At 42.7% G+C, this 17,866-nt stretch overlaps 1 protein-coding gene across 1 annotated transcript in view; it reads left to right on the forward strand.

The window, feature by feature from the left end:
- LOC108679503 (dual specificity protein phosphatase CDC14C) overlaps positions 1 to 17,866 on the forward strand; it is a 42,591-nt gene that overhangs the window by 22,438 nt on the left and 2,287 nt on the right. The window contains exons 3-10 of the mRNA XM_018168134.2: positions 7,395 to 7,490; positions 8,982 to 9,194; positions 9,654 to 9,972; positions 10,251 to 10,389; positions 11,038 to 11,215; positions 11,733 to 11,882; positions 12,310 to 12,428; positions 12,840 to 13,184. Coding sequence (XP_018023623.1) covers positions 7,395 to 7,490; positions 8,982 to 9,194; positions 9,654 to 9,972; positions 10,251 to 10,389; positions 11,038 to 11,215; positions 11,733 to 11,882; positions 12,310 to 12,428; positions 12,840 to 13,184 — 1,559 coding nt within the window. The remainder of the gene's footprint in view (positions 1 to 7,394; positions 7,491 to 8,981; positions 9,195 to 9,653; positions 9,973 to 10,250; positions 10,390 to 11,037; positions 11,216 to 11,732; positions 11,883 to 12,309; positions 12,429 to 12,839; positions 13,185 to 17,866) is intronic.

Genomic DNA, 17,866 nt, shown 5'->3' on the forward strand with positions numbered 1-17,866 from the left:
GATGACGTTTGGCCTTCACCGCGCCCGTTGTGTTGCGAAGTTGTCTCTTGTTCTTATCTACCCTTGAATTTGGGTGTAGAATGAATTATGAATTAACGTTTTGCATGTAGACATGTTATTTTTTCATCCAAAAATTTCTCCCTAAGTCTTTTGAAAGACTATTCACAGATACGTATGGATTTTGAATTTCAGAGATGAGAAATTGAACTTCTTTTATAAAGTTTTGTTCGAGGTATTGCCACTCTCATGTTGCTCATGTATCTGTATTACATTATTATTCTGCCGCAGCCAAGCGAATAATGTTATCGTCGGGGATACTTGCGCGAGATGGAAGGGGTTGGTTGGCGGAGGCAGACTTGTATCCCGAGCTGCTGTGATGAGGATAACAGGGCCACGCCTTGTGTCTCTAGCGACGTGCATGTTGGTATCAGACGCGTAGGACAACATCTTACCGAATATCGTACATGAAGCCAATTGAATATTGCATGCTAATTCTAGCGCTCCTCCCGCATGGCTCTCCTCTGCCTAGATTAGCATAGAATTGATGGCCGTGCTTATCTCCTACGATTCTACGACCTGTTTTGGCATTTATCGGCTGCGTTACTTATTGATACGCACGCTTAAGATGTTTACTTTAGTTTCATACTTAATTAATGCGTTTACGATAGAAAAAACCTAATAAGCACGCGAAATTTTTCTTAGACTTCACTTGTGGAAGTCGCGCTGAAAAAGCGCCAACATCTGCGGTCGGTATTTCCTAGGTTCTATTTTGTCATATATTACCGTGCGCAGAACATAAGTAAGTTTTGCGGCTTGCGTGGTATGCTCACTGTGCGGCTCATCTCAGTAAAAGCTGCGCGACACTAGACCCTCTTATCTGGGGCCTCGCTTTGTCTCCTTAGTACATCGCGCTGGTTAGGAGACACAAGCTCGACCCTCCAGACTCTAGAGCTCTCACGTCTATTTTGTCGTCGTGCGTGTTGCGTTGCTCGTATTGGACATGAAAGCCGCGTTCTGAAACACGATGTCTCCTGAAATTTTCGTCTTTGTGAACCTGTTCTGGGAATTCTGGTAGTATAGCATGTTCTTGCCTCACTATGATTGGTAAGCATCTGTTTCAATTTGAGTATTATGAGTAAGGATACACAAAATATTAAGGGTTGTTACATTTGTAACTTGAAACATTTATGATCTTTTTTATAATTTTTTACTTTACTTTTTTCGGCTTTCTGTTAATTTATTTTACTGCATTTACAGCTGCGTGCTCGTTTTGATTGAAGTGCAACATGTTTGCCGGCCAGACGAGACTTGAGTGCAGGTGTCGAGACACGTGTACACTGTACAAGTGTGCTGTGTGATGAATCTATTCTGAGTGACGCTGTACAATGATACTCAGTTGAACTTTTCAATTCCATTTGAAATAGCCTCGCGTTTGGTGCTTTGAAATGAATTGTTCCATTCAAGATCATAGTTTGATTCATCAATGCAGATAGACAATGAATTCTTATCAATCAGGAACGCATCTGATGTCAGGTGTCATAGAATTCCTAGATCCGAGGGAATTACGAGCCATTTGTTTGTTAAGCGAACCTGATGCGTTGAGATGATGCTGTTACACTTGATTTTCTTTCCATAATTTCAAGTAACATGTGTTCGGCCGTATACTTATAAACATAGAAATATCTTTATGTGAATGTGATACTTTCATGAACTTCTGCTCCTCATACCATCTTAGAAAGCTGACGAATCTCATATGCCTTATAATGAATCGATACGTGTTTTTAAACATCGAGTGAAGTAAACTTTTAAATATTGTCATTGTCGACGTTCGAGTGGAGTCACGGAAATGGAGAGAGAGGCAGCAATTCATCTGATTCCGGGGTTCGCTGTACTAGACCAATACATCAAAACATGAATGAGATTGCTGTTAAATGATCAAACATGTATATGTCTTGCCAAATCGGCGAATTGCTGATTGTATGGAATCGGCAGCAATTTGCCAAATCTGTAGAATCAGCATTTCGTTGCTGATTCAGAAAATCAAACGTTACAGTGAGAGTTAGAACCTAAATCAACAGTTATAGTTAGAAAAGGTTAGTTCAACTTCGTTCAAGTTCCTTTATATTTTAATATTAAAAATATATTGACGGACTGACCTAACCTCAGATTCCTATAATATAGAAATGCTGATTCGACGATTCGGCAAACTGGTTGCCGATTCCATAATCGGCAATTTCGCGATTTCGGTACGACATATACATGTATATATATTAACTGGCGGGCACTGACTGTGTCATGATTGAAACGCTCGTCTGTTGACTTATGGTAACCGGTCACTTGAATTGGTTGCAGGATACCAACGTGTTGATTTTACGAGTCTCATAAGCTCGTGCTTCGTGGCCGCAGTCGATAAAGAGGCCGAAACTAGAAACTTGCTAATTCAGAGCAGGGGACTTGCTGAGGCTGATGCAGTGGGGTGGTACACTAGAGCTGGTGAGCAAGACAGAACAGCTGGTGCAGGAGGGTGGTGGTGTACTGGAGCAGATGGTGCAGCTGGTGCGAGAGGGCTATGGTGCATTGTAGTAGCTGGTGCAAGTAGGTGATGGTGCACTAGAGCACCTGGAGCAAGCGGGAGATAGTTCACATAGAGCAGTCGACAAGGCTGTTGCAGGCTGCGGGTGGTACACTAGAGCAGGCGACCGCCACCAGCTGGTGCAGGAGGGTGATGATGAACTGAAGCGGCTGGTGCAGGAGGGAGATAGTGCACTGAAGCAGCTGGTGCAGGAGGGAGATAGTGCACTGAAGCAGCTGGTGCAGGATGAAGATGGTGCCCTGGAGCAGCTGGTGCTATAGGACCTCAGGACTGTGTTGGTCTGTATGACCGGCGTCCCGTAGCCCCGCTGATCGATATAGTCGGCCTCGTAAGCTGCTCGGCTGTGCGGGGCAACGACCATGTATACTCTGCCGCCAATGCGCTGCCCTTTGTTGCTCTTCCCATGGAGTCAATTTTCACTGTGGTCAGAAGCCACGTGGTGACCTTACAATCTCGGATTGATTTACGTTCGGAGAGATAAGATTTACATTGAGAGGGTCAGGATTTTAATTGCCTGGTGTGGGGGCCGAGAGTTTATTCCAATTAAACGAATTTATGATTCTGGGGCTAATGCCGCAACATCTCACTGAACTAACCACCCATGCACTAAAACAAGCGTGACATTTGCCAGGTATTTTTTTATTATGAGATTACTAACTTGTGCTATAGGTTAGTAATCTCAAATTTCACACTTATATTGTGGGATTTGTTTAATTTCAGTGACGGACAGTAATCAGAACTCGAGTTGCACTGTGTATTATTATTTTGGGTAGTGATGCGGTTTATGAAATATCGGTGCGGTCTTGAATAACGGAGAAGTTTATTTTGAAAACAACATAGAAAAATCAGTTCTCGTTGTGTTCTGATTTTCACTTGAAAAATTAATTTTAAGAGTGTAAATCATCTTCATTCATTAAAATAGTATTATTCTCAGATTTGAATGTACACAACTACAATCTCTCAATTCATAATCATCATAAACTTGAATGTTAAGTTGCTTGGATACTTGGATTTATCATGGAATTAATTAAATTGGTATTCTTACTAATAAGGTACGAATTTAAAACATTTTGAAGATATTAATAAAGCAATAAGAGATTCATGAATTGGCTTCAACTAAAACTGGCGCTCTATTTACACATTATAAATTATTGAAGTGAAAAATCCTTTATTCAATAATAAAACAATGAAGATATTTTTATGAATAAAACGATCTATGAAAAACGTTGTTTGCATCACTAATCGTAGCAGGCCTCGTAGCGAGAGCTAACATTTAAGAGCCGAAAACAATGACCCGATACACTGTCAACCCGCGAGACTTCAGCGCATGATGGAGCCTCGGAAGAACCCTAATCTTTCATGACTGCTCTCACTCCCAACACATTATTATATGTCAAGGTTAACCATTTTAATGTTGTAAACTCTAAAGCTATACTTACACGCGATGCAGTCGTATATAGTACGCGAGTCTTCATCTGTCGGAATGAGACAAGTTCTAAATTTGCCTATAAATGCAGTGCGGCCATGCAGTGCGTGATGTGTTGCGTGATGACGGCCATGCAGTGCGTGATGCGTTGCGTGATGACGGCCATGCAGTGCGTGATGTGTTGCGTGATGACGGCCATGCAGTGCGTGATGCGTTGCGTGATGACGGCCATGCGTTGCGTGATGTGTTGCGTGATGACGGCCATGCAGTGCGTGATGACGGCCATGCGTTGCGTGATGCAGTGCGTGATGACGGCCATGCGTTGCGTGATGAATGCTCCGTGTGAACGAAGTTTCTCCATAAGCGGCGTGGCAGCGATAATAATCCGCACGGCCGCTGCTGTGAGGAGCAACGGCGATTAGTTAGCCGCGTTAACGCAGTTAACATTAATTATGCATGCAGCTCGTTTGTGGAATACTTGGTCTTCTAACTCGGGTATGAGGTTACACAGGAAGACCAAGAATTTCATTTAAATATAGGGAAGGTCGAGCAAGGTTTCTGTTTTTTAGCAATCATTTTTTTTGCTTTAATCACGGTTGTAGTTACTTATCTGTTGAATTCGGGCTGTATCACGAAAACAATTTCTTATCCATTAATAAATAATTTCTCATCAGGAAACCGCGAGTTTCACAAGTTGCTCATCATTTACCTTTCGAGAATGCTCTTATCGCGTAGTTGATAAGTCCAGTTACTATTAATGTCTCTTTTAACTACGAAGCTCTCTCCTCTTCGCGTAAAAACCTGGTCATCGGTAGGTTATAGACGAGCAAGAACGTGTTCCTTTGCCCCACTTTTGTGCTAATGCACGTTGTTCTTAGTGACGCATGCCAAGTTTAGTCCTCGCTTTAAACTATTGCTTATAAAAGCTTTAATGCGCTCGAGACAGTTACTTGACTGCGACGTGATCTCGTTTTTCTTATTGTTAAACGATAAGCGCAAACGTTATGGTCTGTCATCTGGGTGATGTTGGCATCAGGATCTGATTGCTTAACTAGGTGAGGTTGAGATGATGTGTCTGCTTAACTAGGTGACGTTGACACGACGTGTCTGCTTAACTAGGTGACGTTGACATGATGTGTCTGCTTAACTAGTAGACGTCGACATGATGTGTCTGCTTAACTAGGTGACGTCGACATGATGTGTCTGCTTAACTAGGTGACGTCGACATGATGTGTCTGCTTAACTAGGTGACGTCGACATGATGTGTCTGCTTAACTAGGTGACGTTGACATGATGTGTCTGCTTAACTAGGTGACGTCGACATGATGTGTCTGCTTAACTAGGTGACGTTGACATGATGACGTGATGGAGAGACACCGCAGCTCTATTGCGTCTTCATCTCATCATTTTCTAGTTCGTGCAACTTGCTTTTTCGTTGAAATGAAAGACAATCGCAAGTTCCTGCCACACGGTCTATTTCATGCGTGAAAATCATCACTGCAATGTTGCTGTGAGGCTTAATGACGTTTACCATTTATTGAAACTTTGGATTGAAAACATGCGAGATTTTTCTTATGATATTCAAACTCAACTTGTTGGAAATTCCTCTATATTTATATATATATTTTTTGTCATAAATATTTCTGCTTCTTCCTTGCCTTTAGACCTGCAATGCCTAGTCTTGGGGTGCGCACTGCGCATGGAACTTGCTTGTGCGCGCTATTTAATAAATAAATTCATGAAGCGTGGGCGCGTTCACGGCGCATTCATTTTAGGTGAGCTGAACCTTGAATAATGTGTGTCACACGTATGCATTCCATTGTACCGTTAGCAATGTTTATTTTGCAGACAATTTTAACGATTGGATTGCATTTATTTTCAAGTTTTGTTTCAGCGTTTGTTTCTTATTACTCTTTTGTGCCTATCTCGTATTTATATTTAGCCACGTATAAACCAAAGAGAATTTCCAGTCATCCAGTCGATTTTGGATTAATCTCTATAAACTAGAGGATCCATGGAATACATACCGATAAATTATTGCGCTATCATCCACGCAAACGTTGCGATGAAATCTTACGAATTAATTTCAAATTATAGTGTCTCCTTTTGTAAGCAGGAGTATATAAGAATATACGAACATTTTTTCGACTTTATTCGCTCAGTTATGAAGTGTCTTCATACGCATTCTCGTTCCGTCATTATAAAACCCAGCGCTTTTTTTTGCAACTCCGATGAGCATAATGCACATTAAGCCTCTGCGTGTCGAGGATGACAACTGAAACTCCGACGAACTTGACGTACAATAATCCTTTACGGTTTCAGTTTAAAAATAAATAATTGCGTTTGTGTAAGTAAACGTTTTAATGATTTCATATAGTTCATTAAAGTTAAGATCACGAGCCAGTCTTCTTAAATTAATAATATGAATATAAACTCGGCCATGTATAAACGGCGGGGATCGAACTGTAGAAGGTGGCTGGGCATAATTTTATAAGCTTGAACGACGTGAACACTTTTTCGCCGGAGTCGTCTTGCAGCTACAGGCTCTCGCCTGCCGAACCGTTATATCAACGTAGCCAATTTTACGCCTCGGTTCCTACATGGTGTCGTTCATTCCTTCAACGGCTGAGTGAAGGCCAGCAATATTTATGAGCGTAAACTAAACTTTGGAAGTAGCTTGCTTCGCGGGTGAATATCACCGAACTTTTCAGTGTCATAGATCATCAAGCATCTAATTTCACATCCTAGTCCAGTAATCTTCATCTTAAATGAAGAGAGGTCCGGTTAGAGAAAAAAAAACTTCCGACGAAAGGAGCGGATGATCCTTATTTTTACCTGTTGTGTGTGTTATATATTTAATTAAGATTGATTTCGAGTGCATACGGAACGGTTTTGCGGTTCGTTTCGTTCCGGTTCGCGGCCCTTGTATGCTAAGCCCTATATACCTTAGTCCTGTTCATTGAATACTTGTATCGACTACCCCCTAACACTTCTTATTGTTCTTGTTCGTGTGATCTGTTAGCTACGATCGAGATTAGTCACGAAGCCAACACTACAACTGTAAAATTTATATCGTCAAGACGAATGGTTCATTTGTGCGTTATTTACTGTAACATTGCTCATCGTTTAAGATTTTCATCAAGCACTCTTTAGCGCTACAAATCAGTCCTTTCTTCATGCCTATGTGTTTTTATTCAACCTGGCCAAATTAAGTTTATTCACATGCCGCTTTTAAGTTGATAATCGCTCTCTATGTATTATCTTATCTCGGGACCGTTACTTCAGCGTAAGTTTAATTTTTATCATACATTTATTATGTTGTAAATTCCTTCTTGTCTTTGTGAACCCTCGCTAAAAGTAATTTTTTTCGTTCAGGCTCAGCAGCTGCTGCGCAAGAAGCTCGTCCACTACACATCTCTCGCCGACTACAGGACGCGGACCAACGCTGCGTTCCTTGCTGCTTCTTATGCCGTGAGTCTCATGGAAAACTACCTCATATATATTGCTTGCTCCTCCTATTGATGCTCATTGTCAATGATATAATATATACAGGGTCATCAATATTTAGCGTTACATTTTTTTCAAAATCAATTGTTGATAATTGTCCTCGATATTTGTCATTTGTTTACACCTTCTCATTAATCTTTATCATTATTTATCATTTATCACCTTTATGGTGTCAAAAAACACCAACTGTCTGCTCAAGTTGTTGACAAACGCCTCCAAAGATCCAAGATTATTCTTTCCCGCATTCATGATGGGACGCTGCCAAACCTCGTTTTCAGTAATGAGAAGATATTCAATGTTGAACACCACTTCAACTCCCAAAATGATCGAATTTGGTCGAAGAATGGTACGAATGACCCCGTGTGGTGACTAGGAAGCAATGCCCGACCTAAGTAATGGTCTGGGCAGCCGTAACAGAGTCCTCAAGGAGTCCCCTCTTTTTTGTTGACAAAGGGGTGACATTGAATCAGAAGAACTATCGAGATGCCATCCTTGTTGGTGCATTGTTGCGCTGGGCACGAAAGCACTTCAAAAAACGCCCATGGTCGTTCCAGCAGGACTCTTCACCATCCCATGGGGCCAAATCGATTCAGGAGTGGCTGTCCGAGAATGTTCCCCACTTCATTACCAAAGATGAATGGCCCCCATCGTCACCGGATCTGAATCCTCTGGATTTTGGGATCTGTTCATATCTTGAGAGCAAGGTCTCGACCGTTTATCATAGCAGTTTGGACGCCCTAGAGGTCAAACTGCTGAAGGAGTGGGCCAAAAGCCTTACACGTGACTCGTGTAAGGCTTTCTATAAGCGTCTACAACTAGTTATTGATGCAGATGGTCGACATATTGAATGAAATTGTGGGAATTGTATCTTTGAACCTCTGCCTACATGAATACATTTTCAAACATTTACAATTGTGTTTCATTTCATAGTTCTACCCACTCAAAGTTGTAACGCTAAATATTGATGACTCTGTATTTGTAAATTCCTGAGGAAATATTTATCTCCCGGCATACATTTCATCTACTGTGTAGTAACAATTAGAAGATATAACTCACTCCGCAGCCTACTACGTTAATTTAATATTGACAAGAACTTAAGACATGTGTACCTGCAGTTGCTGTACCTGAAGATATAACTCACTCCGCAGCCTACTATGTTAATTTAATATTGACAAGAATTTAAGACATGTTTACTTGCAGGTGCTGTACCTGAAGATATAACTCACTCCGCAGCCTACTACGTTAATTTAATATTGACAACAATTTAAGACATGTGTACCTGCAGGTGCTGTACCTGAAGATATAACTCACTCCGCAGCCTACTACGTTAATTTAATATTGACAACAATTTAAGACATGTGTACCTGCAGGTGCTGTACCTGAAGATATAACTCACTCCGCAGCCTACTACGTTAATTTAATATTGACAACAATTTAAGACATGTGTACCTGCAGGTGCTGTACCTGAAGATGTCCCCGGACGACGCCCACAAGCTGCTGATGTCCAACAGGAACTGTCCAGCATTCGTGGCCTACAGGGACGCGTCGCTGGGCGTTCCCTTCCACAACCTGACGCTGCCCGTGTGCCTGCAAGCGCTGCAGAAGGCGCATCGACTCAACTTCTTTGATTTCGACGACTTTGATGTGCTCGAGTACGAGTATTATGAGGTAGGGTGGCGTCCGCTCGCTAAACTCTTGATACAATTGTTTTATTTAGAGCTTTATTCCTAACGGGCAGTACATATACTACGTTAGCTTTGACTATTTAGCTGTGAATACAAGTACCGTGAGAAGAGTTGCCAGGTAAACTGTGGTGCAGTCAACAAGTGTAACTTTCAGTGCTAACTATTGTTTTACTCTGTTTCAAAAGTTGATGGAATTCACTGCTTGAATTCATCAAAGCCTTGCTGTGGCAGAGTCTGATTAGCCTAGTGTGCAATTCTGTCGAATTACAATACAATCAAGCAGGAACATCTTAACAAGTTTAACATTTAATCGACAATTTGATATTAATTAATCTTTTTGTGTTATTTTAGGGAGATATTTGTTATTACTTTAGCGCCTGTCATCGCTATTTACCAAACTTATTCTCTTTCTAATTTCTTCCCTATTTCTATTGGATTGCAGAAAGTCCAGAACGGCGACTTCAACTGGATTATGCCGCAAAAGTTTCTAGCTTTTTGTGGGCCTCACAACGAGAGCAAGTCTAAGAACGGATACACGGTGCACGCTCCTGAGGCATATTTCGACTACTTCCGGTGCCACAACGTCACCGCCATCGTACGCCTCAACAAGAAGCTTTACGACGCGAACAAGTTCCGCGAGGCAGGCTTCGAGCACTACGACATGTACTTCATGGACGGCAGCTGCCCCAGCAACGAGATCATGCACGAGTTCGTGAGAGTGTCTGAGCAGACCCAGGGTGCGCTCGCCGTGCATTGCAAAGGTCTGTTTTTGAAAGCGTTTGCAACTTTGTCTTATGTATGAAGTTGACTTTAAAATTTCAACTGATTTTTTAAAGCGGGCGGTTGACATTTTGATTGATTTTCTGCGTATTTTGATTAGCGCCGTGCATTGCAAAAGTCTGTTTTTGAAGGCGTTTGCAACTTTGTCCTTATGAAGTTGACTATGAAGTTTCAACTAATTTTTTATGGCGGACGGTTGATATTTTGATTGATTATTGCGATAAGTTACTGTGCTAAAGTAGACGTTGTTACTCTGCAGCTGGCTTGGGGCGCACTGGCTCGCTCATCGGCTGCTACATCATGAAGCATTTCAGGTTCACGGCGGACGAGACGATCGCCTGGCTGCGCATCTGCAGGCCAGGCTCCATCATCGGCTCGCAGCAGACATGGCTGAACAGGTGCAAGTCTTCATCAGTCTGTGATCTTGTCTTGATCAGTCTGGGATCTTGTCTTGATCAGTCTGTGATCTTGTCTTGAGCAGTGTAGGATCTTGTCTTGATCAGTCTGGGATATTGTCTTGATCAGTCTGGGATCTTGTCTTGATCAGTCTGGGATCTCGTCTTGATCAGTCTGGGATCTTCTCTCGATCAGTCTGGGATCTTGTCTTGATCAGTCTGGGATCTTGTCTTGATCAGTCTGGGATCTTCTCTCGATCAGTCTGGGATCTTGTCTTTCTCAGTCTGGGATCTTGTCTTGATCAGTCTGGGATATTGTCTTGATCAGTCTGGGATATTGTCTTGATCAGTCTGGGATATTGTCTTGATCAGTCTGGGATCTTGTCTTGATCAGTCTGGGATATTGTCTTGATCAGTCTGGGATATTGTCTTGATCAGTCTGGGACCTTGTCTTGATCAGTCTGGGATATTGTCTTGATCAGTCTCTTGAATTTATTTTTAATGCAATTCCAAATTTGTGGTATTAATATAGTTCTCACATTCTCCTTCACATGAATTTTTCGGTTTTTACGTTAGCTCATTAAATAAGGATCTTAATTACATAGTACAAGTTAATATTATATGGAACTCGTATGTCTGTTGCCACTGCAGCAAGGAGCGCGGGCTGTGGCTGGAAGGCGACCTCTACCGCAGCCAGCACAAGAACTCGAACCTGAACGAGCGCTGCCCCTACGGCGTCTACAGCATAAAACTCACCGCCATACTCAAGGAGAAGTGCAAGGGCGCTGCCACGCTCCCCATAACTGACAATAGGAATAACAACAAAAAGGTTACATTTTACCTTATACTTACTCACTGTGGATTTTTAAATTAATCACCGTGCAAGTTCTTTCTGTCGCTAAATTTCAGTAACAATTATTTGAGATTCCTCTGGGATAACATTTGTCAAAACGTCTACGTTTTTCTTAGCTGACCTTGCAGTGTTGCCAAGGAGCACCACATAAACTTTACATGTTTCATATAGATACCGTTGGAGTCTAAAAGACGGGGATCACGCAATATTTATATTTGTTTTGGTTGGATACATTTAACCATCGAATACTATTCTCGTTTGTTCGGGAACGGGAATTCGTGTATTTCTTTAGTGGATATTTATATTACGGAGATATCAAAGTGCACAAATCGGGAACAAAATTCGCCTTCAAAATTTTAGCTCTCTGAAACTCGTGTCAAGCACGTTTCCTTTAATTCTCTTATATGAAGTAGGTAATATAAAAGTATTTCAAGTAATAATTTCTCTTCAATAAACCAGAGCTGCGCATAGTCTTACCACGTCGTCTTGGCAGGTGGATGGGCGCGCGGTGTCCAGCGATGAAGACGACGAAGACGGCGACGAAGAAGACGAAGACCAGGGCGCTGTGAGGGACAGGAAGGCGGGTAGCGCCGTGCAGGCTGTCTTATCCAGGGTGGATACGCTGCAGCTGGATGACAACAAGGTGCGTCTTATCCAGGGTGGATATGCTGCAGCTGGATGACAACAAGGTGCGTCTTATCCAGGGTGGATACGCTGCAGCTGGACGACAACAGGTTGCGTCTTATCCAGGATCATAACACACCTGGGGCGTTTTTGCTAACGTTAAATGATCGCGTTGCAGGTGTTGTAGCTGTAGCTGCTTTTTTCCCTAGTTTCACTGTAGGTGCAGACCTTTTTTTTTTCAATAAGACTCTTGGACGAACAGTTGAGCACCGAAACGAATTCGGTTTTTGCGCGCATTAGGTATTGTGTGTTACATTGTGAGAAAAAATTGTCGATGAAGCTTTAAAGATGTGATTTTTGTTATTCGGGATATGTTCCTCCCAATGCTTGGGTAACACTTCACACGGTAGCAGAAGTAAGATAATGATGGAGCTTTTATCTCTCAGACGGGTAGCGGTAGTAGCAGTGAGACGTCACTTATCAACGGCATGAGCCAGGGCGACCGCCTCAACAGACTGAAGGCTATCAGAGCCCATATCCGCTCTGCCACCACCGGACGGATCAAGTCAGTATATAACCATTCTCCTTTTTCAAACGATAATTCATCGTCTCTATCGAAAAAAACTGAAGTTGAATGCCTGGTCACGTTGCAACAGATTACGGTTCACGGTCTACTCTTGCCTCTTGGCATTTTTGACTGCAATAATTCAATCTCAATAATATTTCTTATTGGAAGGTGCTTTACCATGATCTTCATACTTCATTCATTCATGCTTCATTTATTCAGATCACAGTTTCTTGAGAGACTATGCCTTGAAGAATGTTTGCATTATATTTTAACCATATACATGTGAAACGCAGCTCCTTCCTCAACGTTCTACCTGAGAGTATGCAACAACTCCATCCTGGTTTATAGCGGTGAAATTTAACCCAAAATTCCCTTTGCTATTTATTGATATCAAATCATTGTTGGCAGCAATGACGAGAAGTCGCACAATCGCACCAAGTCGACGCCACTGCGGAGTTCATCCTCGTCCCCGCACGGCGCCCTGGGGTCTGATGAGGGACGCTTCATGAGCACCATGAACAACAACAACGCGCCGTCCCACATCAGCCTCGCTAACATGAAGTCCCCTCTCAAGTCGGCCCGTGGCGTGTCTACACAACAAAGCGGTGTCGCTAAAGCCACGACTAGCGGCATTAAGGCCACCATAGGAGGCTTCAAGCTGGCCATGAGCAGCGGTGCGCACACCTCGCCTGCCAGCTCGCGAGAGGCGGCGAGACGCGCCATGCGATCCTCTAACGCCACGGCAGTGAAGAGGTGACATTTTCTTCTAGGCAGATACTCACTAAAAACAAATGAGTTTGTGCTGTATAATGACAAATTTGTTCCATATTATGATTGTCTCAGAAATGCATTAACCCGCAAGCTAAACTGTACTTGATTCGTTTCAAATATTAATTGCCATTTGCCGGTCAATAAGATTAACTCCGTATGATGAATTTTTGTGTGTATTGTTGCGCACCGAAGGCTGTTTTGCGAGCGCTATCATTACTATTTTACCGATATATGAGCTCAAATGACTTTTTTCCATCTGGACTTGTTTTGACGGATACCGGAAATTTGGTTTTTGTAATATTTGTGTTCAGTCAATGTCATTATAAGATATCCCAAGTTTTTTCAAAGTCACGCTACCCAAATTTGTAGACTATACGTAATTGTTTGATGCACACTCACCATCACCGCAGCATTTAGGTGGAGTGGTTCATTGTACCGATGTGTTATGTGCACAGGCACCGTATTGCGTGTGGAGCTAACACTTCTCTCTGTATTTCCAACACTTGCTGCTCTCTGGATACTTGCTTCACATGTGACGAGGTTCTGGTAATGCCTCTGTCATATTACCTCGATTTTATTCTTCTTTTTTGCATGATTATATTTCCAACAACCTAATACACATTTTACGATGTTTTCGATAATTTGAGTAAATCGTTTTCATGATTGAACTTTGGAGAACGATCACATTCTGATATTTTACTTATTTATAACTCACTTTTATTGCATCTACCGCTTGGTGTCCTAATTAATAATTATCGTATGGGCTTGTTATGCATTCTCTGTGATTCGGCGTTTAATACCGTTCAACCTTTTTTAATACTGCTTAAGATATTTCCTCGATTTCGTTTTACCCACACATTTGTATGCATGTTTAACCTTTCCTATCTTTTTTTTTTGCATGTACGTTTACGTGTGTCCTTATCGCCCGTTCTACTTTGAAATGAACAATCAAACATTCTTCCTGTATGAAACAAATCACTGCATCATCCTGCTCACTCAAAATAAATGAGTTAGTTATACTGGCCACGACTTTTACGTTGGTTCGCACCATAGACACGCGTGGTTACTGGGCGGGCCGCACCGCCTCACGTCTCACCACCACCACCACCAGTTGCTCATGAGACGACTGCATGGCAGTTGTGTTGGTGGTGGCAAGGGTGTTGGTGGTAGAGGCAATGCAACACCCCGAGGTATGGTCGGGGCCGCGAAATGTGAAAGAATTGTTGGCGTAAGTAGATTCGACGGCGATGATACCAGCGGTGACGCTAACGAAGTTTCGAAAGACAGCGCTGATGACGGCATGTCGGCTTCTGAAGAGACCAGCGCCTTCGACGGAGAAGTCTTGAGCAGCAGACGTGGCCACGTTCCTACTCTACGTAGCAAGGCTAACGAGGCTCATGAATCCGTTGAAAAATCTGATTTAGAAAAACGCGGATCTCAGGATCCCGGAGTGCGAATGTCTAACGATTCTGTTGAACTATTTTCCAAGAGGAATATTTCTGATTTCCAGGATACGGACGAAGCAAAATGTGACTGTTCAGACATGGAAGTCACTGAAATGGAAGTGTGTGATGATGCTGAAAAAACGTCTTCTGTCGTTACCAGACCTGCTACTAAATATCCCGAGAGTACGGAGAATGAGCCTTCAAAATCTACGAATTCAACTGTTCAAAACTTCCCAAGTGAGTCAGTTGAACGGTCGTCCACTGATGCCAAGACTGAAACTCTCAACAAAATTGATCAGGCTTGTCAGACGTCCTTACCTCGAGCTGATGGAAGCAAGAACATATCTTACTACAAAAGCCGATTTGCTGCAAGCCTCCCTCCAGTACCGTGTTCTGGAAGTCTTCCCGTCACTTGCCCTGCTTCGTCCTCTATCACTTCGCCAACTTTGGTCTCTAGCAAAGCTGCGTGTCCATCTTCATCGTCGTTGAACGCACCTCGGTGTCGCGCTCGCTTCATGCGCTCTAAGCTGCGCTCACTCTCCTCTTACGCTGGGGTGCTGGGGGGCTGCAGCTACCTATACTCCTCGGGCAGTAACAACGCGAACACTCCTTCTGGCTCTACAGGACCGAGTGCTTGGAAGTTTTCGAAAGACAATCCTAAAATTTCGACAAAAACTAATAGCACGAGTCGAGGTGTTGATTCTTTCAGTGCTCCCAAAGCGGTGTGTATCTGTGCTGCTCTCAAAGACAGGGCGACAGCTTCCTTTGCACCTCGTAACGTTGCAGCCAAGTCGTCAAAGAAGACTATTTCTTCTGGGAGTAAAGCAAGTAGCGTGAGAGGGGAAGGCACCGAGAGTGCCTTAGAAAACGATAGCAAGATGTGCCTGCCTTCAGTTACGCGATCAGGCGCTGCCCAGTCGGCGAACTTCCGGCCTATGATGAACTTGTCGTTAAATGCGCGATTAGTTGCCACCCAATCGTCCGGCAATCGGAGTACCCCTGCAGCAGCACCTTCAACCGCTGCAGCTGGAACTCAGCTAAACAACGCGAAGCCTGCAACGTCTCGTGCCGCTGCCAGTAACTCAGAGAGAGCGAACAGCGCCGACCGAGATCTGATTGCTCCTCAGAATACTTCTAGTGTCACGCCAAACCGACGTAACAGTGCTATTCCTACCTACCGGAGCTGCGGGGCTAGCAAGAGTAGAGCTAGCAGCGTTAGTCCGAGCTCGCAATGCCGGGTAATGAAGAGCGGGGATATAAGGAGCACAGACAGAAAGACTTTCTGTGATAAACGTAATAAAAATATTCAAAATACTGCCTTCATGTACCAGCAAGAGCGGGACTCTAATGCTATGTGCAAGGATGGAGATAAGAACGGTAATGATTACTTCTCCGAAGCTCACTCTTGCAACGACCCGCCCAACGAACTGACTAACGATAAGGAAACCGCTGGTGTCAACGAAGTCAGTAATAAGAGCCTCTCGAACTCGAGTCACCGCAACAATCTCGCGGCAATGATCAATGCTGCAACGCTTTTCAAAGACAACGACCACGATATGGGCACGTCAGAAGGCGCCAGCAGCAGCACGCGGTCGTGCGACGCTGTCACTCAGCGCTGCTCCAGCGAACGCTCTTCGTCGGACACGAGCGCTGCATTGCACGACGGTCGTGCTCAGCTGACCTCATGCCGTGCCAAGTCCGCGGCCCCTCCTCTCAATAGTAATGCATCCTTTACCCTCAAGTGTTTGCCTACGGTGTAAGTTAGGTTAGAATAGTACATTTTTACCTAAGGCACTAGCGCTTAATTCTTTTCTCAGTCATTTATGCCGTTGAGATATAATTTAATTCAACTGTACTCCTCGGTTTTTCATTATTTATCAACTGTTCTCGTGTGGCCTACCTCTCATCCACTTCAGGACTTTCTGCGTATGTTTTGCGTTTCCCAAGTTTCATATCAAAATCTGTCTATTTTACGTTTCAAGTCTGAATATGACCGCAGAGTGCGGTATGTTATAATAATGTCCGAGTTGTTGATAGTTGTGCATGTATAGCTTGCAAAATTCGCTAACTTACACGTTACTTGCATGAACCATCGTCATTATTTAATATTATGGCTGAATCTTCTTTGCACTTCAGCGAAATGAATCAATTAACACACTTGGCATGATCAAAATGGCGTTCAACCGTCGACGAAGGAACTTTCTGTTGACCGCCGATCTAACCGTATTTAAGATTAGGTAGCGTGATAGGTGCTTGCAATTTGAGCTGAACTTCTGGCGTCAAATGGGTTTAACAATTTCCCATTTGTTTTGATACTCCATTTTTCATACTCCGAAAGTTAAACAGTTTTTTTATCAGAATAGTTATGACATTTTTCGATCGCGTTTGTTTTTCCAACGATTTGCTCATGATGTTATGTTGTTCAGATTTTCATTGAACTTTACAATGCTGCAATCCTGGTGATTTTTTTACTTCATCCTCTGTATCCACCTCTTTCCGCATCTAGCATTTATTTTTGAAAATCTGTTAGTATTCCTGGAACTGATTTTCGTTATTTTGTTAATCAAGGAGTGAATTGGAGGAAGAGTTTTTGTTAAATTAGATTCTGAACGATTTTTTTAAACATTACTGAAGTTGATGAATTACTATTTACAAGTAGGATATGTGATTTAATACAGAGCTTCTCCAACTACAAAGATTATCTAACCTCATCAAGTAGGTATTGCTTTTCTGCCTCACCTTTTAGCGTTGTCTTCACTTCGTGTGATGGTTGTTAGGTCGCCCTGACGAGAATCTTAGTTCCTTATTTCAACTCATATCATGAGCTTCCCCGAATATTATACTTGAAAAAGTGTGCTTAATTTCTTTCAGACAAAATTAAGACAAAAGTAATGGCTTTTATTTCTGGATACACGGTAGATTGGGTCGAATGTATTAGCGGACGCGGATGAGACAGTGTGACGCGACGTGCGCGTGTTGTGTGGTGCCTATTATCCCAGCGATGGTACATCTCTTCTATTCTAACTATGTTTTTTTCATGTGATTTGTTTATTACATGTTGCGCGTGCGACTCTTTACCAACCATTTTCTAAGTTTATAGGCCACTTATTCTTTCTGGATACATTGTTCATTTGTTGTTATTACTTCATTGAGTAGAGTGATTTATGGATATACGTTACTCACAATTTCGACTGAATTATTTCTATGTGATCTTTAATA

The sequence above is a fragment of the Hyalella azteca genome, unplaced genomic scaffold (assembly GCF_000764305.2).
Source record: "Hyalella azteca isolate HAZT.00-mixed unplaced genomic scaffold, Hazt_2.0.2 contig6661, whole genome shotgun sequence".
Taxonomy (NCBI): domain Eukaryota; kingdom Metazoa; phylum Arthropoda; class Malacostraca; order Amphipoda; family Hyalellidae; genus Hyalella; species Hyalella azteca.